The sequence below is a fragment of the Sinohyriopsis cumingii genome, chromosome 2 (assembly GCF_028554795.1).
Source record: "Sinohyriopsis cumingii isolate HCF-2022 chromosome 2, ASM2855479v2, whole genome shotgun sequence".
NCBI lineage: Eukaryota > Metazoa > Mollusca > Bivalvia > Unionida > Unionidae > Sinohyriopsis > Sinohyriopsis cumingii.
Genome location: NC_142962.1, coordinates 76,471,232 through 76,493,696, shown reverse-complemented (window position 1 = coordinate 76,493,696; position 22,465 = coordinate 76,471,232). Strand labels below are relative to the sequence as shown.

At 32.3% G+C, this 22,465-nt stretch overlaps 1 protein-coding gene across 3 annotated transcripts in view; it reads right to left on the bottom strand.

Annotated features, from left to right (window-relative positions):
• LOC149805221 (homeobox protein Meis1-like) overlaps window positions 1-22,465 on the bottom strand; it is a 170,040-nt gene that overhangs the window by 111,697 nt on the left and 35,878 nt on the right. For 2 of the 3 annotated variants that reach the window (XM_089948592.1, XM_089948599.1), the window contains exons 2-7: window positions 14,937-15,071; window positions 14,461-14,684; window positions 13,828-13,975; window positions 12,726-12,776; window positions 11,404-11,454; window positions 9,804-9,962 (exon numbers count right to left, since the gene is read on the bottom strand). In XM_089948592.1, the coding sequence (XP_089804718.1) occupies window positions 9,804-9,962; window positions 11,404-11,454; window positions 12,726-12,776; window positions 13,828-13,975; window positions 14,461-14,684; window positions 14,937-14,948 (645 nt within the window). In that variant the 5' untranslated portion in view covers window positions 14,949-15,071. Of the gene's footprint in view, window positions 1-9,803; window positions 9,963-11,403; window positions 11,455-12,725; window positions 12,777-13,827; window positions 13,976-14,460; window positions 14,685-14,936; window positions 15,072-15,801; window positions 15,972-22,465 lie in introns of those variants that run through there. The other variant, XM_089948608.1, reaches the window with a different exon arrangement.

The following is a 22,465-nucleotide window of genomic DNA, read 5'->3' as shown; positions in this document are numbered from 1 at the left end:
TTTTGTGTCGTTTGGCTAATCCTTATCCTGCTGATCATCTGTTTGCTTTAAATGTAAGTTTTAGCGTTATTGATACAGCATACGAATGGCATATAGAAAATTGCCTTTCCCCCTCTGTCCTCAATGACGCCCCCAAAATTGGAAATCTTTTTTTAAAGTGAAATGCCTCATTTATTGACACCGTGTCATATCCATTCCAGGCATAAATAAAACTGCTATTGAAATCTCCATTCACCCTTTAATGACCAGATTGAAAGGTCAGATAAAATTTAATTGGAAATATTATGATTAAGTAAACATCCCCTTTTACTTCTGTAATTGTGTGAGGGATATCTTTCCAGTCCAACGATTTAGTTATTTTAGAAAATGCAAGTATTTACTGCCCCCTTCTCATTCCTATTCTCAAGCAGAAATATCCCTGTTATCTTGCAGGGGAAACAAGTCTGCTTCAAAAGATAAAGCAACATCTGCATTGCAAACTGTCTTTTTTAACAGACGAAAGATGAATCAGCAATTTTCCATGTACAGTATCAAATCCAGATTTAGAGAGAGATTATGTGCTTATGTCATTTCCTTCTTTTTCCTTGGAGAAAACGGATATTTTTGAAGTGAAAATCAGAGAAAATTGAGAATTTAAAGCAAAAATAAGCTACCATACCTATTCCACAAAACCAAAACTTACTAGATAACATCCTGAATCTACCCCTGAAGCTTACGATTTTCAAAACTGAGGTTTAAAAAAAAAATCCTTGGACACTTGAAACCTCGTTTTTGGAAAATAAAACTGCTTTAAATTACAAAGAAAACATGAACAAATATGAGATTTTCATGACCCAACACATTTTTCCTAAAAATCCAAGAAAAAAAGCACTAGAAACAAATTACATAGATTCAATATAACTAGAGAAATCACACTCCAATTAAATCCACACAAACCGAATAAAGATAACTGATATTAAAACACAAATTGCATTCTGTTATAAACATAAAATAACAAAATTTATCAATGGTTATCTTTTATTTTCATACAGTTTTTATATACACAATGTGTCTTGCAAACGTTCACGCCGACAGCACAGAAATCTCTCCCTTTTAGAACCTCAATCAATACTGGGTGTATTCATACATTCAAGTTACTTTATTAGATTTTCAAATTTCATCAACAGAGAAATTAAACCCCTAACTAGGCTATATCACAACAAATTTTGCTCAACCCTAACTTAATTAGGTCTCCATCTAGCTTGGCCTATTGTACAAGAGAAATCTGGAAGGAATCACCAATAGAATTTATTTCTTTTAAGGTTTGCAACCGTAAAGTAGGTCCACATTGCCATCTGTTCCATTTTCATTTCTCCAAGGAAAAAGATGGGCAATAATGATGAAGAACTTCTTGACTAAATGAAATAATTTTCCATATTGTTCAATACAATCTAGGGAATAAATATGGGTTCTTGATGAAATAGATTTCAGAACCTGGTAATTGCCCTTAACAATGTAAGCACTGGAGACCAATTTTATTCTATAACTGCAAGCCTGATCATTCATTCATATGTGTGTGTGTATATATATATATATATATATATATATATATATATATATATATATATATATGCATGCATGTACATACGTGTGTGTGTGTGTGCATGTGTGTGTGCACGTGCCCATTTCATATGCTCTGGATCCATGGATTAAAAAAATGGAAATGTTGAATATAAATGCTAAAAAGTTGTTTTCTTTTCAATTAAAAACTATTATCAGTATTTTATAGGTACTGAATCAAATGTATATGTTTCATGTGACTGACATGTTTCATATGACTGACATGTTGCCAAAATATGCCCATACCTGAATGTCAGCCTCTCGTTGCAGCTTACATGCATGCAATTGACAACTATAAACACAATAAAAATTAATGTAAAATATTCAATTTCTAGTATGTTAAAATGTGTATTGTAAATTATGAAAGTACTTCCTGAGCATTTAAAATTAAATGTATAACTGGCATTTAATGGCTATACAGTTCTACAAATCCGACCAAACTTATAATGTAAATATTATACATGTATAGCTGTGTAGGCATCTTTCAAACCAGCATTTATGCAAGCATCTTTTCCTTCATTCATAAAAATTAGTTGTGATCTCAAACTACAGAGATTTTTGTCCATGGTAAATGGAGAAAAAAAAATATCAGAGACAGTTCCTTTAATTCAATACAATAACTGACCTGAAGTGCTGAAGTCAACGAGAACAATACATCAAACTGATGTCCACTGAGAATTCCTTGATCAGTGAAAGTGAAAAATATTACAGATCTGATTTGGTTACCTCCACAAGTGATGTAATACTCGTTAGGCTTGTAGGCTAAAATGTCTCACTTTATACAGTCTTGTGCTGCTTTTTTTGGAACTGACTGGACTAGTTAGCATCAAACAGAAATGCATGTCTTGTGCCAATTAGCATTGTGAATAACTGGAGATCAAGGTTATTGGGTAACAAAGCACTGCAACAGACACCCCAAAAATACAAGTGGTGTCCCACAATTGCAATTCAAGATGGAATTGTGGTGTGGTTGAATGTCTACCGTCCTTTCAAGTATGATGTGTGGTCATAAGAAAAATAGCACCAATGTTCATCACAGAAGGAAAATATTTTTCCATGGATGCACTAAATATTTTCACTTCGATGAGCAAAGAAGTTATGGCTGAAACGGAAATAGTTACAAAAACGCTCAAGTCTTTAATGTAGATCAGATCAACACACACATGATAGGGGGTGGAAATGAGAGCGTGATGCACCTGGGGCCATTCACACCTGAATATACCTGGCGAAATGTAAACTTTGAAATACAACATGCCTCTACACATCACTGGCACACTTTCTCTTTGGATCATAAAAATAGCCATAAAGTGGTAGAATCAATATCAAATGATACACTTGAAGTTTGCTGAAAAACTTTGTTGCAGTAGTCTCAGTGGGTAATAACAGATGCCATTTCACCTATACAAGGAAGTTTAGCGCTATTTATGATGCAAGTAAAACCTACGGCTGAAATTCTATGCAAAAATGCTGCCTTCTAGGTAGCAAGAATAAATGAATCAGAACACAGCATAGAGCCGTAACATTTCTGCATTCCAGCCTCTGATAAACTTTCCCTAAACAATAATAACTGCCAGTGCTATTGAATGGCAATAAAACAGAAATAATCTTGGAGGTTTCACAGCTTACATCATAAAACTCTTTACGACAATATTATGGAAATAAATATAAAATATATGCCAATAAAGACTAATACAATTCAAAATACTGGAAAATACTGGAATATTCAAAGTTTAACAGTGTGTTATGCAAAACTAGCAGGGAAAAAACACTGGACAAAAATAAAAATCTTAAAATATACCACCAATCAGCAGTTGCATCAACACTTTAATTTCACTCATGAAATTTCTACGTTTCATCATAACTAACGGCAATTCCCAAATAAATTAAACATGGAAATAATTATCTGCTCCCCCCAACAAAAAAAAGTATGTTTCCCTGTTACAATATCAACAGGAATGATAAAACATACCACACAAGAAGAACATAATAAAAATCTCCCTGTAGCTAAAATAATAAAGTCATAAAATTACACTGGCAGCTGTTCTGATTTCAAAAATGTAATTGGGGGAGTATTTATTTACACATTTATTTTCTTGGAGTTTAAATGTCTTTTAAGTGTAAGTTGAGATTCTCCTACACTCATCAGCCACTTTGCTATATATAGCACATACATTATGTAATCAGCTGATCTATGAAGACTGTTAAGAAACCATGGATGTTACTACGGCAATGGACACTTCGAAATCTACTGATGGCTTTATTTTCACGAAGAGAAATGGTGAAGACCTGCTTGTATTACCCTGATAATCCCTTGCCACAGCAAATTAAGCTATTATTGACAGTGAAGAATAAACATACACAAAAAATTCAGTTATAACATACAGGAGTACACAAAAATGAACACTTTGTAATAACACAGAGAAAACAAACACACTGCTATAATATATGGGCACACAAAATATGAACACTTTGTAATAATTCACATGGCACACAAAAAACAAACTCAATGCTTTAACATATAGGGGCACCCCAAAAATGAACACTTTTTTACTTAAAGGAGCACCTAAATATTGACCACTTTTGTCATAACATCTAATTGCACCCCAAAAATTAACACTTTGTTATGTCATATACTGGCACACAAAAATACTCTGTTCATTATTAAAGTTAGGAATTATAGTGATTTTTAAACTATTTCTTTTTTAATTTGTGGAATATATAGTCAACTTTTTAAATACTAGAGACATAATCATTAACAATTTCAAAATGATAGATAATCTGTACAGTATTGTACAAATTATAGCACCATAATATATTTGGTCTTCATTAATCTGTACAGTATTGTACAAATTACAGCACCATAATATATTTGGTCTTCTGTACAGTATTGTACAAATTACAGCACCATAATATATTTGGTCTTCATTAATCTGTACAGTATCGTACAAATTACAGCACCATAATATATTTGGTCTTCATTAATCTGTTATTGGAAAAGGCACTTGGCTCCCATTTGATGAACATGAAATACCCAACAACCTGTTTAATATGCTGTTAAAAAATCAACCAACCAACCAATCAACCAACTAACCAACATCATTTTCTGAAGTACAAGTGTAAACAATATATTTACTTCGAAAATTTCAAACAGATTCCTATAATTCATCCTTAAACAATACAAATTTTAGTTGACAACGGTGTTATTTAACATAAAGGTAATTAAACATAATTACTGCTCCAGCCCAACACATTACCAACTGCACTTAATTCCCTGTCTGGATTTTTGATGAACGTTAATGAAATTGAGTACCCTAATCTCATTTAATGGGGTATAACATGACCTATTTAATAATGGGCAAGGAAAAACCCTGATCAGTATCCCAGGTGGGTGAACTCTTAATACATGCCAGACAGAGGAGTCTGCCCATTACAATAATGATAGCTTTTTTTTGGCCTCCACTTCTACCCCTGGGCTGTTACAATTATCTTGGGCCTTGATTTTCATGGTGATCCTCTGTGGAATTCAGTTTCAAAACATTAGCCATAAACTATTCAATCTGTCTTGCCTCAGTGTGATAAAAATAACCAGGAGGGAGTCATTACTGTTCATTTAAAGTTGGAAGTTTGGAAAAATAAATGGCAGACAGTCTGCTTTATTTTTTCACTGGACCTGAACCGATTACAAAATACTCATGCAGACTGGCAGAAAAAGCCCAAATGCTAGCAAACTCAATGAGGCATACATCTGTGTCTTACACCAGACCTCCACTTGGCTCCAAACAGGAACCCCCTTTTCAATATGGGTTCTCAGGCAAAAGTTGTGGTTAAATAAAAAATAAAAAATGCAAGTGCTCTCACTACCAATTACACTTCTTCATAATTCTATTAGTGTCCCACATTACAAGTGAGGGAACTTTATAATATATATGTTCCAACATGTCTGTCTTGATAGTGTATTCCAACACAAAACATATATTTTAATAATGTGAAATTATTATAATTGGTTCACAGAAGCAAAAGAGCTATATCCTAAGCTAAAATAAATGAAACAATATTCATAAAACAAAGTTTGCCAAATTAAATTGGTCCCATGATATCACAAGTGACGATGAGACAGGCAGCATTATTGCCCGGGCAGGGGTGGTGGTGGTGGTCAGGTTTAGAGTGTGGGACCAATGTACAGTGCTTACGCATTTCTACTCATTATGACTATTAAATGTTTTATAACAAAATAACTTATGATGTTACTTGTCACACACACACACACACATATGTGTGTGCGTGTGTGTGTTTGTCAATGTGTGTGTGTGTGTGTGTGTGTGTGTGTGAATTTTCCATGCCCTATGAAACCAAGTTTATACAGTGTACAAAAATGGGACTGTAAACATTTAATAATAATTTTCATAATGAATTTGACATGATTTCCTATTTGATCAAAATAAGATAAATTATAGCCATGTTAATATTTACTTCATGGTAATTTTAAATTTAGCAAAGTAAATAAATAAAATTTGCACCAAATATAATGGATCTGTGAGATTCCCTCACTTCTGATAGGTTAAGAATGTATCAGATATCTGACCTGCCCTGGGCAGTGCTATGACTTACAAGAATTGATATTGTGTTGATAAAAGTAACACAATCTTGGGTTGAAATCTAACTTTTATGTGGACTTTGCCAATTTCATTTGGAATCCCATGATAATGTAATAAGTACTGACCATTATCTTCCTTCTTTACCTTCACCAGTCCCACACAGGGTTGACCTTCTAGACTTGGAGAAAATTGGGTCTATTTAGGGGCTAATGAAAGGAAGTGACTGATAACTATCTACTGGCAGAGGTCCTGGTTATAATGAATTGTCAGACAATTTTATACTTTGTCAATGAAAGTCTTCCCAGGATGCTCCAGTAGCGATAAAAATCTGTGCTGATAAAAATCTTTTCCAAATAGGTCCAGTTCCTTTCAACTACTGGGGCAAAAGGTTCACCGATTCAATTTTTAAGGGGAATGTCTTCTGAAATTTCGATTTGATTGTAATCTTAGTCCTCCAGGTGTGCTGCAAGGAATGTTAACTGGCAAAATGCTGTGCATTTATTTCTAAACAGATACTAATGGCAAAAATATAAGAATTACAAAAAAACATTACTGGATTTGTATTATCCAAGCTGATGGCTAAAGCAGAGAAATAAACAAGAAGGGAATTTATAAGTATTTCCCAAAGCTGATAAAGTTAGTACATTATCTTAAACATGTTATTTTACTATCTTTTGGAACAATCTGTTCTGATTAATATCAAATACTGTCACATTTATGTCAATAAATGCTGTCAATTTCATGTCATTAAATAGTGTCAATTTCATGTGATTTACAGATCTTAATTTAATAACCACTCACCTAGAAACCAGTAACTACTGAGCCAAAGTTAAAGGCTTTATTTATTTCTAGGTATATTTCCTCACAAGTATATATTGGTAAACTGAAAAGGAACCCTACTGAACTCGCTGGAACTTTTACTGCGTACACACCTTCATGAATTACAGTAAAAAATTTATTTAAGTACATTCGAAAATATAAACCTGAACTTAGTATTACTTAGCTGTAGTTTTATTTTGTCCTAAAATTATAATATCAAGCACACATGTTTATGCTAGCCATCATCAATTGCAAATGAAGTGGACAAATGTCAGTCTTCTCACTAATTAATTTATTACCAACTAAAAATATATCAGATGAAGATCTAAAATCAATCATGTACTCTTTTCCTAGATTATAAAACTGCATTCAATTTCTATATTACATTTTACAATAGTCTATCCAGGATCTTGTGTTGAAAGGTCCCACATATAGACTGCCCTAATGGTGAAAATCAATCCCTAGGAGAAACAATGTATCAGCCGTTCTGTTAAAGTGAATTGTGTGTTTAACCAAAAGTGACATTTTGTGAACTTAGTGAGGGTGAACTAGGTCACAGAGATAACATTTTTGCCGAAATCCTAGACTGGTTGGTTTTTCGCCCTCATTAATTGTAGTCGACTAGAGACTAGCGAGCTATATCTTCGAAAAGTAAAAAAGATTTGGCAAATATCCTATCTAGCAAACATAGGATGAAATATCAGCCCAATCCAGGGTCAAGAAAACAAAAAGGCCAATGCTCTCATGACTTGACCTATTCATTCACTGTAGGCCAGTAAATAAACATACCGAAAACAAAATCAAAATGGCTAAACAGCCTTTTCCAAATACCTTTCAGGGTATCAAATATATAAATGTCTAATTGTCTAAATATATTTGAGCAGATCATAAAGATAACATTATTCTAAAAAGCAAATCCAAGTCATTCTTAAACCTTGCAGTTAAATGCATTACTAATGGGGATCAGCATAACAAGGCAAATAAAATGTAATAACTCCTGCAATTTTTTAGTTTAAGTAGAAAAGGTATTACTTATTATCCTGGGCTAAAGACCTCTAAAGATTCCAAAATTATTGACAATATTTGCACAAGAGGTTACGGTTCACAAGATAATTTCATGAAAATGGATACCCCCTTCAAACCAGAGTACCTAGTTAATGTAAAGTCACTTTTGAACAACAACCTTGTCAGCACAAGTTGTAGTAGTTACAATAATAGTAGTAGTTTCAGCTGTATAAATATTTCACCCCTGAACAACCTGACAAATATTAATTATCATTGTTGTTGTTATTATTATTATTATTATTAAACAAGTAATATAAACATAACTTTAATATATAATATAAAAGCAATGATAAAAACAAAGGCAATTTAAGGTGAAACAGTATTTCTACATTATTTTTATTAACCAGTCCTTATGACCATTTTTAACAATTATTTTGACACAATATGCCAAAATTTACATTAGTTACTGACCAACAACGAATGGCCATCATGACTTTGTGTGCCAATTCTTTGACCCAAAAATAAACTTTTTCTATCCAAACATCAAAGCAGATCAACAAACCTGAATATATCAAAACAACTGTCACATCAACCCAGTTATCATGGGATGTTATCTTCATATTTATTTTCTTCATTACTGAATTTTTATCATAATTATATTATTATATTATGATACTTATAATAGCAGATTTACATTATATTTATATTTATATTGGAATATTTATATTACTATAATACTTATTTTAGCAGAGTTACATTATTTATATTAATTATATTTATATTAGTATATTTATATTATGATATTTATTTTAGTATATTGATATTACATTTATATGACTATATTTATATTCCTATGATATATTATGGTATATTATGGTAGTATTTATATAATTATGATGATGTAGTTAATCACTATCAAACAGTCAAAAATTTTGTCTTCGACTTCAATCCAAAGAATAGAGAAGAAGTTAAAGTATAGATTTTAAAACATATTTGCACATGGAATGTATTTATCAAAGATTTTCGTGATTTAAAAACAGTCAACGGTCTGATTACAAAATAAGATTCCCTGACAATACAAATTTTGCATCTGAAACCAGTCCACTGCTTCTATATTTACACTGCCAGGTACTATTAAATTCATCAGCTGTTGAAATAAGATGCAAGACCACAACAAAACTAATACATCAGCCCAATCTTTGTGTCCCTGTCAACGAAGTCAACACTGCACACTGCAGATAATATTTCACATCATTATGGGTTATGAAAACCATTGCTGTCCTTCCATTTACATATTTTTCTCGCACAAAACAATTTCATCGATTCAACAATACATTTCCCTCAATGTAAAGATCAGTGCTGGAGGTATATTTCTTCTGTGGAGTAATTTTGCACTAATATGTAAAGACTGATATTCCCATTCTGATTTTGAAGTTTTAACTTTTGTCACAAAAATCTGGTTGGGTGGACATTACAAACAAAATTGTGTACGAAATGAAAACAAAGTGAAACGGTGATAGTTGAATTTCAGGTAGGAAAGAGAGGAGAGAAAATAAGAAGTCTGAAATTCTATGTAGAATCAGGAGCATTACTAGAAGTATGTAAAGAATCATTTTATAAAGAAATAAAACTAAATCATGATTAGTTTTTTTTAAAGATGAAATTCAAACATAAACATAACGGCTGTCATGGAAACAGCCTTACACGAAAAGAAACAGACACAAAAACATGTACAAAAAGAAATAGACACAAAAACATGTACAAAAATAAGAAAAATTTACTTACAGGTTCTGAATTGTTGTCTGTGGTTTCGTTGGGATTATCCGAACTTTTTGACGTTGTACTTCCTGCACCCTCGCGATCATCAATTACTAAGTCTATTGGCATTTTTCCTTTTAAACAACTAATATATCGATGACAGAAATTGTCACACAGTTCATGCACCTGGAAAAAAAGAGAAGCATTCAAACATCAGTACATTTGCTGTTGGAATTATTTGGAAATGAACACTTAAAAATGACAATTTTTCAAAGTTACATCATGTAAGTACAATGTTGACATATCGTTGCTCTATCTCTGTAGAAACTTTAAAAATAGCACTCATAAAAACTATTTATGATAAATATGACTACAATATTTTTAAATATTGACTCAACAGTTTTTAATATTATTTACTTTTGTTATACTTTTTTTAATATAAGAATTATGCCTAATATAAAGTTCTTCTGACAGCACTACACGTTAAGAACTTCACTTTAATTCACTTTAATCGGTGCCTTACAGCCTTTAATGTACTGATAAACCAATAAAATCTAATACATAAATTCATCTAATTCCATAGGGCATCAATATTCTTACAATCTATCTCTACATACTATCAATACATAGTACTACTTTTTCAATCTTAGTCCTATGTTACTGGTACATTATTTCCCTTTCACGAAGGAACATTAACCTAACATCTTTTTTACTCTAGCTATGAAAAACATGATCATATTTTTGTAAGTCATGTGTTTTGGATTATCTGAACAGTTAATGATTACCAACAATTAATTGATTCAGCTTGATTTTTGTAATATTTAATTTGTATCAAGTGATGTACATCTTGTAATCAAAGAATTTTGTATATATACAGATGTGTGTGTGTGTGTGTGACAGCTTTGTCTTACACACTGGATTATTTATAGTTCTAATAAACCAAATTGTCTAACAGCACAAGTATCAGATTTTAATTTTTTTTAAACTTTACTGAAATGTTTTTCCTTAAGAATATTAGAAATACACCTGCTTCAAAATGCAAAATTAATTACTAGTATATGTATTACCTTTAAAAAAATGTAAAAAAAATATTTGCATTCTCTCTCCCATTAGATCAAAGCTTCCAATTGTAGGACCTTACTTCTATTCAAAACTTGAATTAACAGTTTTGAAAAAGTCTACACCTTGTAAGAAATTCAATCCGAGATCTGGTGGGAAAATTAGTAATATAATCAAATGAAAAAAGAGCTGGTGCCAGGGTAGCCTTGCAAAAACTGATCACCTGGTTTATTTTCAAAGGTAAATCTGGCCTTATCTATGTAATAGAGGTGCGTAGCAAGGTTAAATTGTTCAAAATTCTTTCCAAAATGTTCAACCTCAAGATAAGATTCAAATCCTGAAGCAAAGCACTACAGGTATTCAGTAATTTAGGATTTTAAATACACAACAAACAGTGATAGTAGTGTTTTATTAGAATTTATCAACAACTGTTGTGACACAGGTTACATGTCTTTTGTAAAACTTTTCATTTTCAATATATATATATATATATATATATATATATATATATATATATATATATATATATATATATATATGCATACACACACACACACACACGACTCACCTTTTCCAATTCCAATAGATGAAATCTTAACACTTGTATAGCCTGAATCATCTGTCAAATAAACACAAACAGAATTAGAAAATAGTTTAAAAATTTAATCCATACACAAGATCTCGTTTTTATTGTCATAATAATTTTTATAAAAAAAATTCCTAAAAATCTGAAGATATAAACGTTGATTATTCAAAAATGATTTTACTGCTAAATGCGTTTTTGGTCTATTAATGTATAGGCAGTGGGAAAAGAAATTCTTTACTTTCATCCCCAAATGGATGTGATTTTAAATCAAAATTGCATCTTTTCAGAAAGGAGAAAAAAAGTAAATGTATTTAAATTTTGTTTTAAATTAAGACTATATAAAAATTAACAAAATTATCAACATATAATTTTTCTGCTCTGAATGCACGCTGCTGACAAAAAAACAAACCGAACATGCCGATTTTTCACCCCTTTTAATCAGCTCTCATCACTGCACGTGGTTGTAAAGGTCAAATATTATATTTCAGACGCTGAAAGTCATGTATATTCTGTCTGAAATGCCCATTTACCCACACCATTCCCCCCATCTCTGTTAGCTGCTGAAAACAGCAAACAATATCGTTAGATGGATGCATTAAGGCAGCTGGCGTTTTAGTCATGAGGGGTGCTAGCGCTATGGAAAAATACAACACCTCTCAATTTTTATTGTGGCAACTGGCCCAGAGCTAAATAAACCATATGGTCAAATTTTTCAGCAAAATTTGTCCCGGCCATGTGTTGTAGTGTAGTGGTTCTACATCCCCAGACAACCGTCTTGTGCATGATGGTTCATTAACGAATTCATTGCCTTAGACTTTTTATGCTAGCATGAAAGAAAACTCGGAACTGTTTATATGATGATCGGTTGACAGTGAAGAAATCCGACCTGCCCCAATTTTCTTCGCTAGGCACCTCAAAATACACCATAAAATACCGGTAAACCCCATCCACATTTTTTATCTTGATGTGGAAAAGACTTTTATAGCTGGATATTAAGTTTTAAATATTTATTTATTCTAGGATATGGATTTTAAAAGAGTTTTGTTTCAAACTATTAATACTGAACTTAATAAATATTTTAGACTTAAATGGCACATGTCAAATTTCCAAATACTTAAAAAATATTAATGTTGTAAATAAACGTAATGGATGGAATATGATGAAATTACAGAACGTAATAAAAAATAAATAAATTTGAAATTCTGGAAATTTGGTATTAAATTTTACACGATGTCTAAAGCATAAATAACAAACGTTCTTAACAGAAGCAAACAAACAAAAACATAATTGTAGAAATCACCTACCAAACTGTCCAACTCATGGTTTGATGAAAAAAGTGGCTTTTCCGACCTTGCCTGGTAAAGAAAAGCACAGCAACGACAATTAATACTATTATTAATGAAAATGGAAAATATGAGCTACGAGTCATCAATGTAAGAACGACCGCATTTTGCCGTTGCCGGACAAAACCAATCAAGTTTATTGGCAACAAGGAATAGGCTGTATCAATGTTATATCCATACTGTACAATGTGGATAACATTAGCTCATAAATTTGGTTTGGCGGTGGCAAAATCAATCTCGATCAAACTGCAAGAAGCGAAAGCTTTGGCCATATTTCGATAATTGTTTTATAAGCTAACAATCCCTTCTTATTCCGGTTTTATGGCCGAACTCGTCAACGTATGGAGCTATCCCATCACAGCGACTACATTACGCATTGAATCGTGTTTAAATAACCTAAGAGTTGAGGTTAACAATTATGCAAGGCCTGGATATAAAACTAAAGTCTCTTATTTCCTAATATATATATATATATATATATATATATATATATATATATATATATATATATATATATATATATATATATATATATCTGTGTGTGTGTGTGTTAGGATTCTAGTATTATTCGTTTCGGACTAACGGTAAATGAGGGTACACAACGGTACCCGGCAAACCAAGTAATTAAATATAATCCCTTCGCTAACCACATTTGCTATGTCCACTCGAAAATCTCTCGATGGAAAGGCCGTAGATTTATTATGACAAAAATAGACATCTGAAGAAAACAAATGCAACAATAACAATAAAGAGATCAAATAAATACTGAAATGTTTTTGACTCGATATGTGCGCCTGTATATATTTTCAGATATAACTTTTGTTTGCAATTAAAAAGCAGCAATGCATAAACATTAAATTTAGGTTACCATGATACATCTACAGATGATAATAATAATAATTATATATATATATATATATATATATATATATATATATATATATATATATATATATATGCATACACACATGGTTATGTTTATATTATGTTTATAGCCCACTTTGATTACTAAAATTCTTGCAACTTTGCAATCTTGAATAAACATAAAAGAATTGTTACTTACTAAAACCTGTTTACTAAAGACTGATATATCTTCGTTGAAAGACTCTGAGGAGCATACGTCCCCACCGGCCACTCCCGGTTCCCGTGGGGTACACGTTGCTAACTCACATTTTTCAAATATGAGCGCAAGGAGAGGAAAAAGTGGGTGCCTAGAAGGAAAAATAAAAGACCATACTTGATTTTCATCGTTCCTATTACGCGCTAATGGCGGCCATTTTCAACTTGTCTTTACGAGTTCAGAACACCACCGTCCAATTTGAGTACATGAAGTGTTAAGAGTGGAAAATGGATATCAACAGCGGTGTCAGTTCATGCTGATTCATGATTGAAGCTTTTAAGATTTATAATCAATAATCCATCTTTATATCGTACTACAGCTTAATTACGTACGTCCGTGTATATTGCTATATTTTATCCCGAAACTATGAACATGCCGACCCGTCAGTCAAGCGGTCAGAGTTCAAATGTAAGTGTACATTACACCGCTACAACACAACAAAGCACGTGCCTGCTAACCAATGGACTGATGCGTGTATTGCAGCAAGTCATGCACGGACCTAATCGATTGAAAATGAAGATTTTCTTGAATTAAATCATCGTATCGAAGGAAGATGCGTTAGAAATGAACACTTACCCGTATATAGAATCTTTATCCCGTTTCACTTGACTATCCTGCGTAGAGTTTCCCATAGCCATTGAACTACTTGTGGAATAAGGGGGATACTGGTGTATCGAGGGTGCATGGTTAATACTCGTATGTGGGGGCAGTGCATGGCTGGATAGAGACGTCCTATGGGGGTCATACATATTTTCCATACTGCTTAAATTCCCGTAGTGAGCCGGGATATCATTTTCATACTGAAAGAAAACAACAAGAAAACAGCCGTTTAAATCCCGTGTAAATAGGTATACAATCCGACAGGAATTAATCACGGAATATTTTAACACTAGAAAACACACAATAAACTTCGACGAAATCCCGAATGACAACCATGAATTCTCTCTGAATAGAGCCGAAACAATAAATAATACCAACCACAAGTGGCATTGAAAATCCCTAAATGGAATGAAAGATACTGAAGATAGGTGAGGGGTAACGAAACCTCATACCCTTTGCGCCATGGACTATCAATGGAAGCCCACAAGCATAGGTCAGGCTGCTGCAGTAAGTCCCAAGTTTCGCAAGTTTCCGTTCCTTTCCGTTTCCGTCTGTGTATCTTCAATCATATAAACAAATCCAGATTCCTGTCAAAGAAATACAAAACTGTCAAACTTGCTAAGCCCATCCACTAGTGATCACTAGTTCCAACGTCAACACGAGCCTACTTTAGCGAGTTACTTGTCTCTTCTCTCAGCCTAGACGAGTAAACCTGTCAATCAAATCAGAGGGTTACTATAGCTGGAAAACGTACGAGCTGTCATCGAGGCGGCCTTGGGCGGGCGAGCCATTGAGCAAGCCCAAATTTACAGCCACATGTAGTTACTAAGTTCAGAAAATTATTATCACCATTTTGTATGCATCAAAAAAATAAAATAAGTCACTACACTACTTCAATACAGAAAATTGAGAAATAGGGTTCAATTTCAATGCAGAATGATTAATTATCGGTAGTAATGATTTCCCGTCATTTTTCAAACGTGGCGTTGAACTGTGTCACATTTGGTAAGTCCAGAAATATTTATCCTTAAAAAGAACTGAAAAATTATATCAAATTTGGTCTAAAATTTTTAGATTTTATAGTTTTCACCATCCACGAATTCATTCGAAGTCTAGCATTGCCAATGAATTTGCATAGGTATAAAACGTTTTGTCTGATAGGTCCTCTGCACAAAAGGCCACAAAGATCGAGTGGTAAAAGGGTAAATGTTAACATGAAGTACAGATGCCTGTTTTTCTTTCTATTATTGACAGTGTTAAATTTACCGTTAGTTAAGGTTGAGAGAAGAGACCTCGCTATTGATACCACGGACTTACTCTGTGTTTTCAAATACATCGAACTAATCACCCACGTTAGAATTGATGTACGAACTTGAAGTAAGTATATCTAGCTGTCTACTTAGCCATCAATGTGATAAAAACCGTGCAGAATGACTGGTGTTTCTCAACAGTGATGTATGTTATCAGCTTAGGATAGCGTTATTCTACGCATGCTGTGATTTTGTATCGTACTTCACAATGACAGTGGCAAGCAATGGAACAATCCGCCCCGCCCCTAGCACCGCCCACTGAAATCGATCGGCTGTATGACTAATCAAAATAGTAAACATTTCTTACTTGGGTCACGCCTCCTCAGGAAACCGCGCAAGTTTCTATCCCAGAAGGAAAATCGTTTACTTTCTATACCGCTCCAAGGTTGGTAGCTAACCTAACATGCCTTTAAGCGAAATTTTCATCAGTATAGTGGAGTCACTTTCCTATTAACCAACGGGAAAAACTTCTTGATGTGCAATAAGTGTGTTCCGCACAAATGTGGCAAGTTTGATATTAAAACGCCGATGGAAAAGCTGTACAGCGTTATTGTTTGCATTAATAAACATCAACGGTTAATAAGTAAGTGGTATTTATTCATTGCCCGCTACCTTTGGTATTTTTTTAAAATTTGATGTTATATTGTCTAACATAAAAGAATTATCTCTACAATATTGGCACTATTTACGGGGTAAATTACTGAACCGTTTTCGTAAATGGATCGTTAACGTCATAATTTTTACATCTCTTTAAAACAGATTTATTTAAAGGGTGATGAAAACTTGCGAGCGATAATTAACAGTGACCTGATTAAACATCTACTCCTGTATCATTTTTACATTTGAAACCGTACTAAAATAATCTTAAGTGACACTTGTTAAATTTGAAATAATGCGGCTAGAATCTTGTTTCTAAAGTTCCTTTAATTTACAAGCTTTCTTACTCAATCTTATATCGTGAGTGATATAAGCAGCACTTTTAGGCATTTATATCCAGTGACTAAAAATATAAATGCTTGTAACATTTTTCACTTTAATCATAACAAATACACGAATAAAGCATAAATAACGTACATTAAGGTTTTCTATGGCAAATTGTATTACAATATCTTGGTCACATTATGAGGAAGGAATGATAGTAAAATTGCTTACTACAAACCCTGTTAAATACCGTTTACAAGTTTTACTCGCAACTGTCAGTACTCGACCATCTGTTACATTTTTAATCTCACAGGGAGTAATTGAATTGATTCTTAGATTCGACATAACTTTGTCAGTTTTAAGCATATATATATATATATATATATATATATATATATATATATATATATATATCGGATAATCTTTCGGACAAAGCACTCAAATAAAATCGATGTGACAAATTAATATTTAATAAACCATAGTTTGCAGTCACTATACCGTACTTCTTCTATAAAATAATAACTTATAAATGATTCTACCAAATAGATAAAATGTAATTGTACTCGTCAAAAATATAAAAGTCTTTGAACCAAAAGTAACATTTTGGAGACCCTATTTATAAACAATACATCTTTCTTCTTCTAGTCACCGTTAAAGATAAATGATTAATCATCATGTTAGATTTCCTTTCAGGAATAAGTGAACACAAATTTAGAACATGATTTCATCTCACTTTTTACATTCAAGTTTCGCTATATATTTTTTATGTCTGTTATCCATATGTTTAAATATCAATATGTGTCTTTCATTGCTTAAATATTCCCTAACAAAGGAACAAATGCAAAAGCATACAATATAATTTGTATCAAAAGCTCCATAAACTATATTTAATAATAATAATAATAATAATAATAATGGCAATAACAATTATAAGTATTCCGTTGAAAGGGAAAACGGCACGAACACGTTAGCAAATAGACCTATTTATTGTTATTGCGACTAAGAGTTTCCCGGTTAGAACTTTCATTCCATCACGGATTAGGCTTCGTGTTGTACATAATGCGTATCCGTCTTTTTAGCTGTTCAGCAAGAATTGTGGGAGTAAGTCGTCCCCTAACGTCATAGGTTATAAAGAATGTTTTATTTTCTTTTAACTTCCCTTTCGTTGATTAGACGGTGCAAATCTATAAACATTGTGTCAAAGCTTGCTTTATGGTTAGCCAGTCGAGATTTTTAGGTATAAACCATCTTGAAAAATATGAATGCATATTGAACATGTAAAAGTTTGGCAGTTTGTTTAGAAGTGCGGCATGTTTATTTTCTTTGTTTATTTTCTTTTCTTCTCTCAATTCAGATCTTTTGCATATATATGGCAAAGTCAATTGAAGAATTAACATTTTGGCTAGACTAAAACATTTTGTATATTATATATATATATATTGTCGTAAAGGATTCACACGCGTAATTTTATCACATCAAAGACGAGTTTTCAGTTCCATCGCATTTCATTTCTGAAATTTATATTGCCTGTTTGCGTGCAGTGATGTGTCATGTATATTATTTTGAGAGAGAGAGAGAAACAGAAAGAGCGAGAGATCATATTATTATGATAATTTGAGGGTGTGTACACCAGTCGCTATAATGTGCGAAATATTTTTTAAAAGCTGTGTCAGCGAAAGTCTCTCATTTCGTGAGCAGACGCATTGAAAGCAGTTATTGATACGCGGCAAGGTGTTCAATTTGACATTAATTAGAAGATCGCCCAGATCGCCTAGGTAGCTCTTATCTTGGTCGCGTACACAACGGTCTGGAGATGATATACTAGATAAGTAAACCAACTCCCTCTGATTCGCCTTGATAAAGACTGTACTCAAGAAAATGTAATTATAACATCACAATGCCGACTTCGTTACATCAGCCTTTATGCATTAAATTAGAAACGAACCTTACCTTCTTTATGATATGTGGGCTCATGCTGCAAGAAATGATTTGCCTTAACAATAAACCAGATTTTTATTTACAAAAAAAACCCACAAAATGGCAATATGACTGGTATAGAAATCTTTGATTGAATTTTAAGTTATCATTATTCTAAAAAAAATTTTTATTTAAGCTGCCCAAGGATAATGATTAATGATATCTTGAAAACTCACTTTTTAGGAGATCAGTTTTAGGTCAACGTTGTATGATTTTGCAACGATGATAACCGGGGCAATCCTTTCCTTTTTTGGGTGGAGTGGGGTGGGGGACACAAGTTACGTTTAGCGGAAACAGAACACTACAGTAAATCCGACTTTTACACTAGTGAGTATCCACTCGCTTTACAAAAATTGAAGATATCTGAGAGAGAGAGAGAGAGAGAGACTGGGACAGTCAAATCGTGTTATGCTAGATGAAGCGCAGAAAAAGCAGTCAATAATTTAACGATCAGGCGAGAAATTTGAATCTGCCTTGGGAAATTAAAAAAATATATATTGTGGAAGAAACTATTTTATTTATTAAGAGGACATTCCAAACTTAATTCTCATGGGACCCAGACTGTTCTCTAACTCCTAAGAGCAACCCCATTAAATTGTTTTTTTAATAATCCTGGAAGAATTACGATATTTTGGGGATATTGAGATAATAGTTTGCCCTGTATCTTTTGATCTTTAAATTAGGATATATATATATATATATATATATATATATATATATATATATATATATATATATATATACGGAGTGCAATTATAGGTTGGAGAGGTTAGGCAATTTATTTAGCTAGTTGCTTGGTAAATTAATTTGCTAGTTAACTGTAATAAATTCATTAATTTCCTCCTTGCACTGAAAATAAACTTTGCGATCTAATAATAACAACAAAACGTCAATTATGAAATTATATATATATATATATATATATATATATATGACTCTAAAACAAAAGGAAAAATGTTTTACATGTTTTGTCCAAAAATTTCGTCCGTATCGTTGTGGTTGTGGTCGTAGTTATAGTTACAGTTTTCATTTTAGTTACTTTATTTTCTAAAAGAAAAAGTGCGGCTTTTACAGAAAAAAGATCCCAGAAAAGATAAAACAACATAATCCGTTGTCTTTGTGCGATATCAAAAATAGTTGGCAACCGCTGTCTAAAGAAAGGGAACTCCCGGGTTGCGTTTAATCCCCTGGGGATCTTTCTTGGACCCCCAATTGTCCCAGTGACAGATTATCTACCTAACATAGCCTCAATCTTAAAGATGCCATCGATGATGAACTAAAATTACGTAACGGGGATATAAGATGTCATATTCAAAAGGGATCAGGGCTTAAAGATAAACTTTGTTTGGTAAAGAACATGTTTTGCCGACCTTGATAAGTTGCGGTGTCCATTTCCCCCCACGAGTAGGATCCGTACCGTTTGGGGGACGACTGAATGAAAGTTTAGGAATGTTGATCAATTCTGGACTGAACAAGGTTCTGCCGTAACATAACAATAAATGAGGGAAAGATTTAAGAAGTAAACATACCCTATTTCAGATCTTTAGAAGAGAAAATAAAAAACCTTAGAAAGATGACAAAAAGGGAGTGAAACGCTTGAAAAGTACTTGAATCGCTGGATTAATAATATAATTGTAGGATCAGAACGGAAAACAGAGCTCTAATGTTTTACAAACAGCCAAATCTCTGCTGTTCTAGAGTTCAAAGTTTATCCATGTCGGCGCTAATCCCGGGGTATTTGAGTGGACCTTAGCAAATCCTTTTGGTTGTACTGATACCCCACACATAGTCCCGCTCTGGATCGGATAGAGCTATCACTAAGTAAGAAGAGAACGGGGAAAATATTTTAGAGATGGAAACGTCAGTTGTGCATGGAGTGTAATATTTAATAGAATGGAATTTGTACGAAGATTTTTCAAAATCGATTTTTGAATCGTATGTAAAAGATGCCATTTCACCATTGTCAGAGAGTTTATCAATAAAAATTGTGATGAGCACTATATAAAACTTTTATCAGAGATGTAGAAAAGGGATGGAAATAAATTCGTTTACGCTTTTAATAATCATTATTAATACTTACTTTTTAACGTAACCTCAAACAAAATCTGAAGAAAAAAATGTACTAATCTGTTTAAATGATTTGTATCGTTCTTGTACACCAACAATATAAAATATTCGACTAAGATATGTTCAGGTTCGGAATATGTGCTATATATTGGCTTTGTAAAATATATTTATTTTGAAGAAACTGGTAGTAACTAAACATTTTTTATATCTTCTGAAAATACTTTAGTAGGGAAAGAAAGCATACGTACAGTATCAACAAGTTAATATTCTATACTTACTTAATATCTTAAATATGACATGCAATACTTCCCTCGCTGGTTAATACAACTCACGTTTCTTTATTTTCGCATTATTGTGTATTCATTCAAACAAATTGCTCCCCACGATTGGCAGTGACTGCTTCTTTGAATGATGTGAAATTACAGGTCCTGTACTTACAAACGTCAAAGCATGTCAAAAGGCGTTTAATCGCAATACACAAATATACTTTCACCGAGCGATCAATACACATTTCCCGATGCAGACAAAACGTAGAACCCTTTTACTTAACAAGCGTGAAAAGAAATGAATCGAAATATTTAATCATTCGAAGCCTCGATTTAATACGCCCACCATAAAAAGCGGTCAATATGTAACGGGGGTATTCTAGGAGAAAAAATGGTAAAAGTATACAAGAGCAATTTCACTGTATTTTTGAATAAGCTATTGCTAAATTTTCTTGCTGCTGGCTGATCCATCTAAAATACTTTAGTACTAACAGATGAAGAACAGGCTAACTGCATTTAGTCAGTTGGCTATCAGTAAGTATAAAATAAGTATTTTGGTATGCATTAGAAAATGATGGTAGAATATATTCGAATATTCCAACCAAGTAGAATATATATATATATATATATATATATATATATATATATATATATATATATATATATATATATAAGCGTTCAAGCTGTATTGTAATTATGTAAAATAGACTTATTTCTAAGTGTCAACAATACTGTATAAAGTTATATGTCTATTCTATCATATATTCCATTGTATATCTCGTGTATATATGCACTTATTTCTTAATTTCATTCCATATTTAAAACAGTTACAAAAAGGCAGTATTTTTAGCGAATACACAAAGAATGTTGCATCTAAAATTGCTCTGATTATAATATGAGAAGATTTTGCGTTTTTAAAAATTTTTTAAATATAAAATGGAAATAAAGCTTTTATTTGTTGATATCTACGCAATACAATATCGTGCAGTATGATTTTGTTTTCTTGAACCATAATTAATTATGTGTTTGTATGGATTTCGGCATAAATTATTAGTTAGGAACAAGAGCAATCCAGTATATGTCAGTAAAATTGCGAGCATTGCAGTTGCAAATGAAGAAATGTTTCCGAAGAAATATTACTTTAGCTAATGTCGAAGCATAGTTTGTTTGTTTATATCTCATAATTTTCACAATCTACTAGAGATAAAACATTATATATTATATTATATTATATTATATTATATTATATTATATTATATTATATTATATTATATATTACAATAATGTGTATTGTATTATATATATTATATCATTATATTATATTATATTATATTATGTTATACTATACTATGCCATATTATAATATAATATAATATAATATAATATAATATAATATAATATAATAAAATAAAATATAACAAAAATACGTGTATCACCATA